This window comes from Bombus fervidus, chromosome 3, assembly GCF_041682495.2.
Source record: "Bombus fervidus isolate BK054 chromosome 3, iyBomFerv1, whole genome shotgun sequence".
Classification (NCBI taxonomy): domain Eukaryota; kingdom Metazoa; phylum Arthropoda; class Insecta; order Hymenoptera; family Apidae; genus Bombus; species Bombus fervidus.
In genome coordinates, this window is record NC_091519.1 from 18,415,356 (window position 1) to 18,428,541 (window position 13,186).

The following is a 13,186-nucleotide window of genomic DNA, read 5'->3' on the forward strand; positions in this document are numbered from 1 at the left end:
TAAATTATTTATCAAACAAACAGCTTTAATTAGCCTCCATTTCGCTGCGGTTTAGAGTAGCGCAGTGCATATTGGGTAACGAATCGTGACAAGACTTTTATTTTCGCCACTGTCAAGCTCGGCCGAATTATATTCCGGGTCATTTATAAATGTTTAATATCACTTCGCCGGTCGAAAATTACCGCTACGAACGTCACAGAAAAAATTGCCACGTCGCTGTGTGTAATAACCACGATTTATGCGGAACAAAGCAAGAAATACTAAGACTAATGGGATCGTTTGAATCCCGCGAAACACTGAGGCTAAGCACGAGAAGCCTGGCGTGATATCACAGCCGCATAAATAAACGATAATCAGAGTGGCGGATACGGTAAAAGTTATTAATTAACTCGCACAGAAGGTTGCTAGAATTTGTGGTTTTGCTATCCGAACGAACGAAAATGTATTTTTGTCCCGTGGCTATTGTTGCGCGGTGTTGTTGCATTCCACGAAAATTAATTCTCGTTCGACTAATTTTTCTTCAATGATAGGTAGTTAGCCCGCTTTTTTAAAGCAAACACGAACAGTGTTAACGAATCGATGTTGATTCAACCTTAACTCAACTTGTTGAGAAAAAAGAAAGTCGAATGTTTAGCCATTTTAACGAGAAAAAAGGAAAAGTTAAATTTCAGGAACACCCTTTTTTTTACCAAGTCCTTTACCAAGAAAATCAATTACAAAATTGATCGCTCGAAAAAAAAGTCGCCAGAGTGTTTCCGGGAAAATTGGAAACGTCACACGTTCGATTATCGTCCCGAACGATAAAATCTCTTTCTCGAGGGGCAAAAGAAATACTATCGAGTGAAAATCGAGTCGTACGAGAAGCGAGGACGAACACAAATGGAAAGTCATTATGACTGGAGACTTTTAGGATTCGGTGATCAATCATAATTTGGTTCCGCCTGGAGAACCTTCCAAATCGCCTGTCGAGAAACGAATAAGAAGCCACTGAGACTGCGTAGCATTGTCGCGAGACGAACGATCCATTACGTAAAATTCTCATTTTTTTTTTTTTTTTTAACTCGATGAAAATCTGTACCTAAGTTCCGAGTCGTTCGCTGATGCTCGCGAAATAACGCAACTTTCTCCGTTAAGCCTTCTGTAACCGAAAGACAATATGTACCTACGTATCTAGAGGCCGATCTATAACGAAGAGACAATTCTCGGGGATCAACATTTCGAAATATTAATCTCGCGCGATATTTCACGAAATACCCCTACGCGATTTTATATATATTTTTATATATATTTTATTTACATATTCCGGTTAAATCGAACAGACAGTAAATAACGTATATCTGGAAACAATTCGCCGCGTTTAAAAAGTACTCAACCACTTAAAACGGTAAACGGGAAAACATTTCGCTCGATTATTAATCGCTGAAAATGAAGGAAGAAAGCAATTTCCGAGCGCCACTTCAGCAAATTCCGGTTGATACTACAAAATCTGGTAGAGTTGTTAAAAGTAAGAGATCAACGATAGAGAAAAGAAAAAGGAGTATCAAAGAGATTCCAAGAATTATCCGAGCATCTGCTGACTAACGAGGAACCATCGTTTTCAAGGACGGATATTAATTATCTCTAACACGAATAACGATGTCCAATTGTATAAGACGCTCTACTAATCCACCCTAAAATTAGAAAGTTTCCTTTGCTAATGAGAGTGGAAGTTTCTTGATCGTACCTGCTTCCATGGAAAATCAGTCAAGACGAGATAAAGGGGATGGTAAGGTAAGAACGTAAGACGAGAGTGTACAAGCTTTCGCACATGCGAATGAAGACGAAGCACGCGTAAAAACTGGTGTATCCGGCAGCTGGAAGAGAGCGTCACGCGAAACGAAAAATTACGAGCGACACCATCTTCTATAATATAGGGGCGGAGAAATGGAAAAATATGTGCGCGATAAAGGTTGCTCGTTCGAGAATGATTCTTAATATCGCGTGCATGATAAATGTCGAGTAAAGCGAAGCAAGTAATATCGCGCATACTTATAATATTGGAAATTTACGTGTATTCCAAACGACGAGTTTTCCTTGTACGAATATTAAAAAGTTAAAAAGTATTAGAAAGTTTCAGAAACGACGACGTTTTTTTTCAATGGTCGTATCGAAATTTCTCTCTTTAATTATAAGATAACGTCTTCTCGTTTAATAATTAACAATCAAGAAATCGACGAAGATCTTATTTATCGTATATTTCTTCCGTGATATTCAGTCAGAAAAGAAAAAGCGTCGAGAGCGTGTCTTTGCTAGCTTTGTCAGTGCAAAACTTAATCCGATTACTCGTACACGTAATATTTGTATACGTAAATTATAGGAATTTTTATTTGCCTATTGGCAATCTCTCGAGGACGTCTATCGGAGGGTGAAAAGACGCGGTGAAAATCTTGAAGCGCGCAATTCTCAGGTTCCTCAGGCGATATTATCGTTAGAGGATTACTCTCGGTGGTTGAGGCGCAACATGGATGCACTCAAAACGGCTGGATAATATGGTTTCACGGTGGACTACAAATGTTACGATTCCACGGCCGACGGGTTTCAAAGGGGTAATGCGATAGAGCTGAAAGCCGCTACGTCGCACATCAATCATGCATACAGAGCGCGAACCAGCTTTACGGCGAATAGGCAAAAAAGAAACAGGGAGAAAGTAAAGGAGAAGCGAACGAGAAGGCGCTAAGTACTTCCTGAAAAAAAAAAGACGGAATCCAAGCGGAGAGAAATCGAAAAGAAATCAAGAGTGTGTGAAGTCTTGAACGATGCGCGTCACTGGTCTGGTAAATACGACTAAATATACCTTTAGGGAACGTTTTCATGTACTGTTATATGGTATACAAACTTCTCTAATGGAGCAACTTTTTGGAAATAAATGATCGAAACGAATAATTTTAATGTTATAAAATACGCATGGATAGTCGATACCTGGCGAGTCAATGAAAAGAAGGAATTTAGAAATAAGAATTATCCGAGTGGTAGTAAAAAGCGCTACGCATCCATCCTTCTATCTAAAATTCTATTCTAAAAATAATATTCTAAGAAGGAAATATTTCCCGCGAGAAATTGCAGCTGCTCTCTTTGAAGAACCTCGACGAGAAAGTATCTCCTGTAGAGAGGCTAAAAATGATAGGAAATAAAATCTTAAAACGAAATTTCACACGGGTGGGAGTAATTGATGTTCTTGGGAAATGCCGCATAGTTTATCTTCGTGCAGCATATTGATTTTCCAAGTTGTCGGTCTCTTTGTCTTTGAGTAAAGCGGTAGAATCTAATTCGTTGCGACAGAATTGACGCGTTAAACGAAGATGTCATTAGAAAAACGTCGCGGTGAGACTACGTTGTAGCTACCAGGCTTCGTCTCCGACGCCGATGAATGCGCTCTTTTACGCATTGTATGTACGCGTGTATGTCAAATATCCATTGAAACCTTTTCGCCGCGCTACGATTTCGCTCTCGGTGAAACGATGTACTTGGCTGAACAACAATGGCGTATCTCGACAATGCTTGACACCTAGTCGTGATAAACCTCGTACAACCTTTCTCTCTTTGTAAAAGCCCCGCGCGTACAGCGTAGAATTATCCATAACGCGTTTGCGTTCGCCAATCGCTTTGGCGATCGATAAATTTCGTTTCGACGTACAATTTGCCACCATTACGTTCATTATATAAATCGTTAATTGGTCGCGATAAAATGCTCTGAACGAGTCTTATGCAAATATGCTCGATTTTCCAGCAATTATAAATGAATATCGCGTAAAAACACAGACTCGATTTTATTGAGAACCGAGAAACGTGAAATAGTTTCGCAGGTGAATTCAAGAGAGCTTGCGCATCCATAAACCTTGAAATAGTCAATTAATTAACATATGTGAAAGACCAGCCTAATATACGTCGATAATTTGTGTGTAAATCCTCTATCGATCGGTTAAGCAGAACAAATTTCGGAGGATTATTCCGTCATCGTGTAATGAAACGTTCAAATATATAGCATCATGCAAACCGTCGAATCTCTCTGAACGAAAACGAGATGATCTCTGGATCTCTGAGTCGAACATTAATTACTGCGCAGATGTAAAGTTATTAAGCTCACGTTCCTCGTGACTACGACTAGACTTCGAAATACAATTTTTAAATATTACTGTCGTCAATCTTTTAATCTCTTGTCGAAGCGGTTACCACTTCTAAGAAAACTCTACATCTGGCCTTTTTAGTTTTCTCAAGCACCGAAACCATCGACAGCGTATAGACAATAGATTGGGACGAAGGCAGATCATAAACGGTAGACAGGCGACGATGGCTTCGGAGCTTTCGGTCATACTACTTGTACTTACACTTCTGTATTAAAATATATTTTCTACTTTACAATTTATCCACGCGTTCCTCTGTTCATACATCTAATAACCGCAACATCTCTAAACACAGATATACTATTAGAAATATCCTTTATACTCTGATAATATATTAAATTCAAAGGTGTGAGTTACTTTAAACCGGGCACCGGAATGTCAGTCTCTCTAGATCTTTCCATCGATATTCATTTAACGAGACGATGGAAACAAGTTATACATTACAAAACGAATCGTTCGCGACGGTGATAAGGTTTCGATGTTCTATTGCAGGAGGCGTTGGTGAAAAGATTAGGTCCAAATGCTCACGCGTTTACCATGGAAATCACGCCGTTAGCACCCCCGTCGGTGCAATTGGTGCCTGCTAAGGAATACAATGGGGCCCCCATTGGTACTAGCTACGACGTCAGAGCTTACGTAGGTGAGTAAATCGAGTCGAGTTTCTTTTACGGGGATAAAACAGAATTGAGCGAACCTTTATGAAGAAACGCATGAAAACCATAGATCGCTCTTCTCACTGTGAAATTCATTCATTTTGAAACTCTATAAAAGCTGTACGATATAAAAGGATTATTCAGCTATCCACGCGTCGTGTTTCCATGTGAAATCACCAGGAAGATCGATAAGATTTATCGATTAAAAAAGTCGAATCGGTAAACGAGGGTGCGAAGAGCGAATAAACGAACAGAAGAAAAAAGAGTAAACGTCAAGAGTTGATCGATGAATTTACTCGCTGTTCATTGATTGAACTTCGTCATCGATTTCCCAGATCGTATTTCGTGTCCCTTGGCGGTAATGGCTTCGAATCACGTAGAAACTCTCGATTTAAAATGCCCTGGTAGCGCGTTACACCCACGTAGCAAATTAAATCGGGTCTTCTCGGCCGCGTTTTCCAAACTGAATCGTACGATCGGACGACTGAACGATCGCTTCGAATTCCGATTACCCGAGAACAATCTTCCTGGCTCGATACTCCGTAAATAACGTCGTAACTGTCTGCTAAACGCTGGACACTATGACATTTAGCTGAACGAGCGGACGAGAAGTTGCATCGGAAAACGACCGTCAGGATGGGTATCCGTGTCGTCCAGCGAACTACGAAGCCACCGTTGCCAGCTACCAGCGTATACAGCGTGCCAGTGTCGGCGAGTCCTTCTCCTGGATCCAGAGGTCAAGCTTGTAAAACGAGAGTCTCGTTCATGGAAAATGAGATCACAGAGGACGAGGGTAAGCTCTTTATTTCTGGATGAGTGGCACGAGGCATCAAAGTGTGTTCGGTTTGCTTTGAAGCTGATCGCGATTAGTCATTGCATACGGGCTGATCAATCATTTAAATCCCTGTTTAATTATCTGTAAAAGGCTATGTACGAATGTGTGTGTGCGAGTATGATTGACGAGAAACGTTGGACAGGCTAAGTTTCCGATGGTCAGTCGATAAAGGACCGGGAAAATGTTCCAGAGGATCATCCTTGTGATCGTTACACGTTAACACTTTGACTGCCACGCCGAAATCGCTCAGGACGCTACGGAAGTATTTTTATTATTCAAAGTATATAATGGCAAGATAATAATAAATCGACGATGTAAGACAACGTTCTTCCCCAATGGACCGTTTATCTTATTGGTGGTCACGGGTGGCCGCCGTGACGCCTTGGTAACAGTTGATAGCGACGTATTCTAACGAGGCTTAGTTTATCTCAACGAACCATTCGCGTTCGTCGTTTCGTCGCAAGCAAAACGTCCAGAATATATCGTTGAAACGCGTAGAAGATATTAGTAAACGGTATTTGCTCGTTCTACATATAACAGTAAGGTATGTTCACACTTCTAGCTTCAATTATACGATTACAAAGCAGCATTTACGATTATTTTCTAAGCTGTGTTTATAATAATATTCGTAGATTACCCCTGAAAGATATGGATGCGAACACAGTGTACCGTTAGACGCAAGATTTGTTCTCATTTTTTTTTATCGATGTTCTAATAAAAATGTTTAATCGTTCAATGGGTCACTCTTTATTTCAAAGTATCTTCTATTTTTCGATTATATGCAAAATGCCCCAACTGTCGATTTTCATACAATTTTTACAATTGTAAAAAGTTCAAAGGCTCCGGTCGCCAATGACCACCGTGGCGTCACAGGAGAAACCGTGACCGGTCATATAGTACGACCAACGTGGCAGTCAAAGTGTTAATCGAGGAATGTAAGTTGGCTCGTCGCTTAGACACGACAATTTCATCGATTCACGTCTGACTCTTCTACTTTTCATGCTTCGCTTATTCCGATTTGTTACAAGTCTCTAATTGCCTGTTTCAGAGAACGTAGGGCCACATGCTGCAGTGGAGAAACCGTTCTTATTGAGCGATGGTCGCGTGGGTTTGGAAGCACGACTAGATCGTGCGATCTACGCTCACGGAGATCCAATAACCGTGCACGTCAACGTCAATAACAACAGCAGCAAAACTGTGAGGAGGATCAAGGTAAGGCGCATCCTTAGTCGCGCAACTGATTGTATAATGTATGAGCCGGATTACCGGCAACAGGTTCAAATGCTAACAAGAGACTGATTGTTTGGCTCGAGAAGCAATTTGCGATTTATCCCTCCTTTATCCTTACCGCGAGTAACTTTTCGATAACTGAGCAAATTAAAATTACAAATAATAATCTGCGTGCTGTACGACGTGTGTCGTTCGCGTACGTAATAACAGGTGATTTTAATAAGGATAGCCTCGACGAGATGCCCGATTATTAATTCATTTCGTAATTTTCAATCGTCAAAAAAAAAAAAAAAAAAAGAAAAGGAAGACAAGCCACTTCACAACCAATTGCTATAAAAAAAATGTTAACCATTTAACGCACACGCTGGTGATTTAAACGATTATTTTACGGATTTAAGAACCAAGATATCTTGCACGTGTACTAAACTACGCGTGTAACTTACAAAACATATATTTGTCATTCATTTTCATTGTAAGGTGTTTCTTGGAATAAAAAATCTAATCACTTTTATTGATAAACCGAAAAAATGTGTGCGTTCAGTGGGTTAAACCGTAGCATATCGAGTAAATGAAATAATGTACGTACGATACGGCGGACCATGCGATTGCCTATTCTACTGCGCTTTATTGCTTCGCTCGGAGCACAAGGAAATAATCGAATATGAAACAGAATTCTCAAAACTTCAATCGAACTGGCCATCGTTAACTAACGTTAAACAGAAATACATAGATAATAAAATAGAGAGTTTCGAACGATAGGGAAATTTACATGGAATTTGAAAGCTCGAGGAATCCCTTCGAAGCAACATAATTATTTCCATCACGCAAACAGTTTCGCGTGAAATACGATGGTGCATAGTAACATTCACGGGTCGGAGAATATTAATTCGAGCAAAATTTCATTCGTAGAACATGCACCAGTAATATAACTGTACATCGTATTTGAGGAGACCCGAAAATGATCCAACTCGACGCTAGATAATGACTCACGCTTTAATTCCAAAGTATTGGCGAATAGCGTATCGTGAAGAAAGTTTGAGTTAGTATATCGCCTGTTAGAAAACATATAGAGATGCTAATAATAAACGACTTTGTTTGAAAACCGCAGACACAAATTTATTCTTTTCTCTCGTCTTAGTGGAATCCGATTGAAATACGCGCGTTGAATGTAACATCGTAATTTGAATGAAAAGATCAATTTTAACGAACGCTCCGGGATTCAGATACGATAAGAACGCTAAGAGATGTTCGAATCATTGTAAAACAAATCGCGTGGAACCTAGAGACGTATGATAATAGAAACGATAAAACTTAATAGGAAGAAATATTTAACGGTAAAATGTTTTACCAAAGTGGAGCAAATAAAAAGTACGATATTAAAACAAAAATTCCATCGAGGCTTCGAAGAGCTATCGAATTAATATCACAACTCGTGCCAAGTTTCTTAAGTTTCGAATACTTTCTTCGCATATTTTTTAATTATATAGAAAAAATTAAAAAGTATAGACGAAATCGATGGGATTGTAAATTAGGATAATAAATATAAGGGAATTAAAGGTAGGAGAGGTGCAAAGAATAGAGAGAATGGGATTGGCTAGTGAATTCCCTCAGACGACAGAAGGAGCCGAGAATGTAAAGCGACCACGTCCGTGTCAATTTCCTTTGCGCCACAGTTCATTAGCGAGTGTGACGAACATTGTTTGAAAACGAGAACAGACGGGTTCGATAGCGTGATGACTAGTGTACGGGTTCCGAATAGGTCCGCTATGTTAACTTTGTTCCGACAGTTTGACAAACAGACTGACACAGAGTAGACTCGACAAGTTGCATACGCTAGACTTAAAACACGTAGTCGTATTTGTTCTTTGGTTGGCAAATACCAGTCTTTCTACTAAATTAGCGTCGTAATTAACCTGCCCTTTATTTTAAATGCAACGAAGCTTCCCTCGCATAATGTATAAAACGAATAAATTAAAACGAAGCAATAAAACCAAGCAGAAATTATTTCTCAAGACTTGTTTCATCTCATTACTTTACATTACGTTCCTCCGTTAAAAGGTTTACTCTCAAAATTCTCTAAATACACGTATTAAACTCCACAAAGCTGACGGATTCTCTTAGAATTCATTAAACCTTCCAACCATTATAAAACAAAGTGAATTATACATTGTTCTAGCAGCAGTACCTGTTATAATCTTTTCACGAAATTATAATATAATTATAATCTTTTTATGATATTTCGCATGATTCTCTCTATTAATGCAACCGGTTGTTCCGCAGGTTTTCATCGTGCAACACGTAGATGTGTGCATGTTCAGCAATGGCAAATTCAAGAACGTGGTAGCCTTGCTGTCGTCGCAAGAGGGATGCCCGATAGGTCCCGGACTTTCGCTGAGGAAAAGCTATACGCTTAGACCGATCAAAGGCTCGACCAAAAATTGGATTGCTTTGGAGGACAGTTACACGAAGGCGGAGGCGACGTTAGCCTCCACCGTTATTTGCCCTGGAAACGGTCCAGAGGATAGAAACGTTTTTGCCATATACGTTTCCTATTACGTAAAGGTAAACCATCTTTACGAACAAAAAGATATTATAAGCGAAAATTGCTTCTTTGTCTGTGGATCGTATAAGCGAGGTAATTTATAAAATTTTAACTATTCGTAAGAGCAGTCTATCATTTTCATCGGATAGCTAGACTGCGGGTATTTATGCATTTACGAGTACAGAATGTACAGAATAATATGCAAAGCTACGTATATAAAACAAATTTTTATTTAAGTAAGTCCCACTTTTTTATCTCTATTCATAAAAATACGAATTCGAATGAGCATCCGATGTTTTTTTTTTCTCTTTTTTTAATAATCACATTAGGCTACGATTCATCTTATTATCCTTACAGGTAAAGCTACTAATTTCAACAATGGGCGGAGAAGTGTCGCTTAAGTTACCGTTCACGTTAATGCATAGCAACACAGATCCGGATTTAGTGGGCTTTCCGTCCCCCATCAGAGAGCCAAGAGTTTTGGGGAAGCCGAACGAGGAGATCACAGAGAATCTCGAGAGGCAAGAGGATAACGAACACAAATACAAGGCAACTAAATTAGAACCGATTAAAGAGAAACTAAAAGAGTCCAGGGATATCGACGTGGACCTGATAGAGCACTATGAGGAAAGCGACAGTACCTGAGACCAGGCGCAAACGACCGATGCATCGTCGCGATCATCGACGAAGAATAACAACGACGCGAGAAACGTGAAAACTTCGAATCATAAGAACTGTAAATTGGGTTTCGATATACAGAGAGCTTGGTGTTGCTTTAGAAGAGCTTCTTAGTAACGCGAAAAGAAAAGCAACGTTTAGAAAAATTGACCACGATGTTTTTTTTCTTTCGTTGATTAATTGACGATTGAGGAGGTTTTGATGAATACGCGAGTAGTTATGAAATTTTAAGTATTTTAAACATTTACGTATCGTTTTATCTTCCTTCATTAACGTCGTGTATATATGTTGTGGGAAAACAGATTTATACAAATTTTATTCTCTGTATAATATCAATGAAGCGTAATAATTTTTAATTGCTAAAACTATCTTACCACAGGTTTGGTAAGGTTGATCGAGAGACGATTTTCGCCATTGAGAATACACTACGGGTTATGCAGTTCCTACCCGCGCCATTCTTATAAATGAAAATCGTACTGCCCTTTAAATTATGTGCAAATCGACGATTATCGAATAATAAGATTATTAAACGACACATTGTAAAATCCATTCATCCACATACTTGACAGAATCAATCATAAAAATCAATCTATAAAATATCGAATATCTCGAATCTATTTTTTTAGGCAGAAAATATCTCGGTATTATCTCGTATTGTCTTTTATTAATTGTGAAATGAATGTTTCGTGTAATTAAATAGATTACAAAAGTCATTGTACCTTAATAGAATAAGATAATCCAAAGGCATGTTTTACAATGATTCGTGCCTGATTTATGGATTTTATTGCACATGTATAGGCACATATGTATGTAAAACTGTACAGATTATATCGTTATTTATGTAAATAATAAATTATATGAATATGATTGTACAAGAATATATGTGAAACTCTAACTTATGAACCTTCTAAATAATTTACAACTATAAATAAAATTTTTGTCTAAGATATTTATGTCTTATGACTTTCCATTTTATACTCACCACATATTTTACGTAAGAAAATACTTCGTATAGAGATATTTCATGTAATAATATTTTAAGCAAAAAGGATTGTTTCAGCGCAAAGACATCAACAAATTATAAACATTTTATAATGATTACTTACAATGCCACTGAGCTCTAGCATAACCTCTGACGATGGATTTGGTGGCATTTGCACGTTCGTCATGAACGCTGATCAAGATGTATTTAAATTTTCCATGACCATCGATATCCACATCAGGTACTTTATTCAGTAATTCAGACATCGTGACAAGCTGTCTATTATTTGAGAATACCGCTGAAAAAAAAAAAAGAAAAAACAAGTATCATAAGCAACATAACCTATCGCTACATTAGTTTATTACTTTCATTCTACAGGACAAATATGCCAAAAGCATATTTGGAAGCAATACATATTAATCGTTGTTTCGGTATTTTATCAGAATATTCAATCGGGTTATATATTTTTTTATAAATACCTTTAAAAATAAGACGCCGGGTGTTGAAAGCTCCAATTCCAAAATTCTTCAAACTTGCGACTACAGCCATTTATGAGACCGTACGTTAGATGTCCTTGTATTTCGAACGCTAAAATGAAACGTAAGTATATATGTATGATACAGATTATATATGAATCAAATGATGTTTACTAAAATACAACTCACGTGTATATCATGTGCAATAATGTATTAGGTTTTAGATGTAAAATGACACCATGAAACAGACGTATAAAAAGTAAATGATTCGATTTGGTACTTGTATATCAATCTGCACGTGTTTCTAACACATTTTACTGTTTTATAAAGATTAATAAGTGCTATTATAACCATAAAATATTCAGTATGTCAGCAGTACAAACAGTCACTAAATATGTAAAGGACGCGAGACTGGTATACAGCGCATTAAATGGTGTAGTTGTGATTTATAAACCTGCATCTTTACACTTTAATAGAATGAGAGAAACGGTGATCAGCAACTTATGCAGAGGTTATGATATATCCTTTGTTTATAACAATTTCTTTTTTGATAGAATTTAACCAATTTACTACAACAAAAATTAAACTAAATTTAATAGATTTAAATGACATGTATACGAGGCCAACAATGAAGCATGTAGCTATAGAAGGAGAAACAAATAAGCATATGAAAGTTGTTGTTCGAGATAGTTTCGCAGACCATCCATTAGTAACAGGACCTCGTTATCAACCAAATGACTTTAAACTTGCTGCTTCAAAAATTCTGCAACAAGACGTGTCTGGTGTTGTACTTTGTGGAATCAACAAGGGTAATCTATTGATTCATAAAATAAAGACATCCAAAAGTTTAAGATTTTACAGGGTAAAAGGATTATTAGGAAAGGCAACAGATAATTATTTTCATACTGGAAAAGTAATAGAAAAATCTACATATGCGCACGTAAGACGTGGTCACCTTGACAAGTTATGTAGCTCGATGCAATCTTCTCATCAAAAAAAAATGTTTGAGTATGTTGAGATTTAATGCATACTTAGAAACAATTATACACAATCTAACTCTATTATATTTTCATATGTTTATAGATTGTGTGGTGTAGATATTCAAAGCCAAGCTGCATACGAACTAGCAATTAAAGGCCTGATTAGACCAGCAGATCCTAATATCCCTATGGTATATACTATTAAATGTATAGACTTTTCACCCCCAGAATTTGCATTAGGTAAATATATCTCACTGAATAAAGTTTTGAGGTAATAATATAATTTGTAAGAAAATTACATTCTATATCTCTTATAATATTGTAGAAATTGTTTGCACAAATGAATATGATTTGTACCTGAAAACCATTATTCACGAGCTAGGGCTGAAGCTTCGTAGCAATGCTACTTGTACTCAAATACTTTGTGTACAAGATGGTCTATTTAATATAAGGCATGCATTGTTAACAAAGTATTGGACTCTACAGCACATTGTAAACAATATGCAAATGTGTCAAAAAATTATAGATCAGAATGAAGATTGCTTACATCAGGAAAACCCTGCATTAGTAGAACCTGCTAACAATCCTATGGAAATTTAAATATTGAATAATCATGTTAAATAAATATTTATTATTTGTTATATTACAGT

General features: G+C 37.5%; 3 protein-coding genes across 11 annotated transcripts in view; 2 read left to right on the forward strand and 1 right to left on the reverse strand.

The window, feature by feature from the left end:
• The window catches only part of LOC139998402 (phosrestin-2), a 174,983-nt gene extending 163,936 nt beyond the window's left edge, over window positions 1–11,047 (forward strand). For all 8 annotated transcript variants that reach the window (XM_072022894.1, XM_072022893.1, XM_072022888.1 and 5 more), the window contains 5 exons: window positions 4,653–4,800; window positions 5,406–5,606; window positions 6,697–6,860; window positions 9,159–9,440; window positions 9,778–11,047. In XM_072022894.1, coding sequence (XP_071878995.1) covers window positions 4,653–4,800; window positions 5,406–5,606; window positions 6,697–6,860; window positions 9,159–9,440; window positions 9,778–10,065 — 1,083 coding nt within the window. In that variant the 3' untranslated portion in view covers window positions 10,066–11,047. The remainder of the gene's footprint in view (window positions 1–4,652; window positions 4,801–5,405; window positions 5,607–6,696; window positions 6,861–9,158; window positions 9,441–9,777) is intronic.
• Window positions 1–11,686, reverse strand: part of LOC139998413 (14 kDa phosphohistidine phosphatase) — a 61,195-nt gene extending 49,509 nt beyond the window's left edge. For both annotated transcript variants that reach the window (XR_011803257.1, XM_072022908.1), the window contains exons 1-2: window positions 11,560–11,686; window positions 11,205–11,378 (exon numbers count right to left, since the gene is read on the reverse strand). Coding sequence is in view for 1 of the 2 variants with exons in the window: in XM_072022908.1 (XP_071879009.1) it covers window positions 11,205–11,378; window positions 11,560–11,629 (244 nt within the window). In the remaining variant the exon portion in view is untranslated. The remainder of the gene's footprint in view (window positions 1–11,204; window positions 11,379–11,559) is intronic.
• On the forward strand, window positions 11,661–13,177 carry LOC139998406 (pseudouridylate synthase TRUB2, mitochondrial). The gene is made up of 4 exons (XM_072022899.1): window positions 11,661–12,067; window positions 12,156–12,564; window positions 12,640–12,776; window positions 12,862–13,177. The coding sequence occupies exons 1-4, from the start codon at window positions 11,923–11,925 to the stop codon at window positions 13,134–13,136; spliced, it is 966 nt and encodes a 321-aa protein (XP_071879000.1). The 5' UTR covers window positions 11,661–11,922; the 3' UTR covers window positions 13,137–13,177.
• Window positions 13,178–13,186: the final 9 nt, after the last annotated feature.

What these genes read in the sequence shown, in the direction of transcription:
- LOC139998406 (XM_072022899.1), top strand. Translation starts at nt 11,923, where the DNA reads ATGTCAGCAGTACAAACAGTCACTAAATATGTAAAGGACGCGAGACTG. An exon ending in GATCAGCAACTTATGCAGAG is followed by an intron (nt 12,068 to 12,155) that starts GTTATGATATAT and finishes TAAATTTAATAG; the next exon opens with ATTTAAATGACATGTATACG. An exon ending in ACCCCCAGAATTTGCATTAG is followed by an intron (nt 12,777 to 12,861) that starts GTAAATATATCT and finishes ATAATATTGTAG; the next exon opens with AAATTGTTTGCACAAATGAA.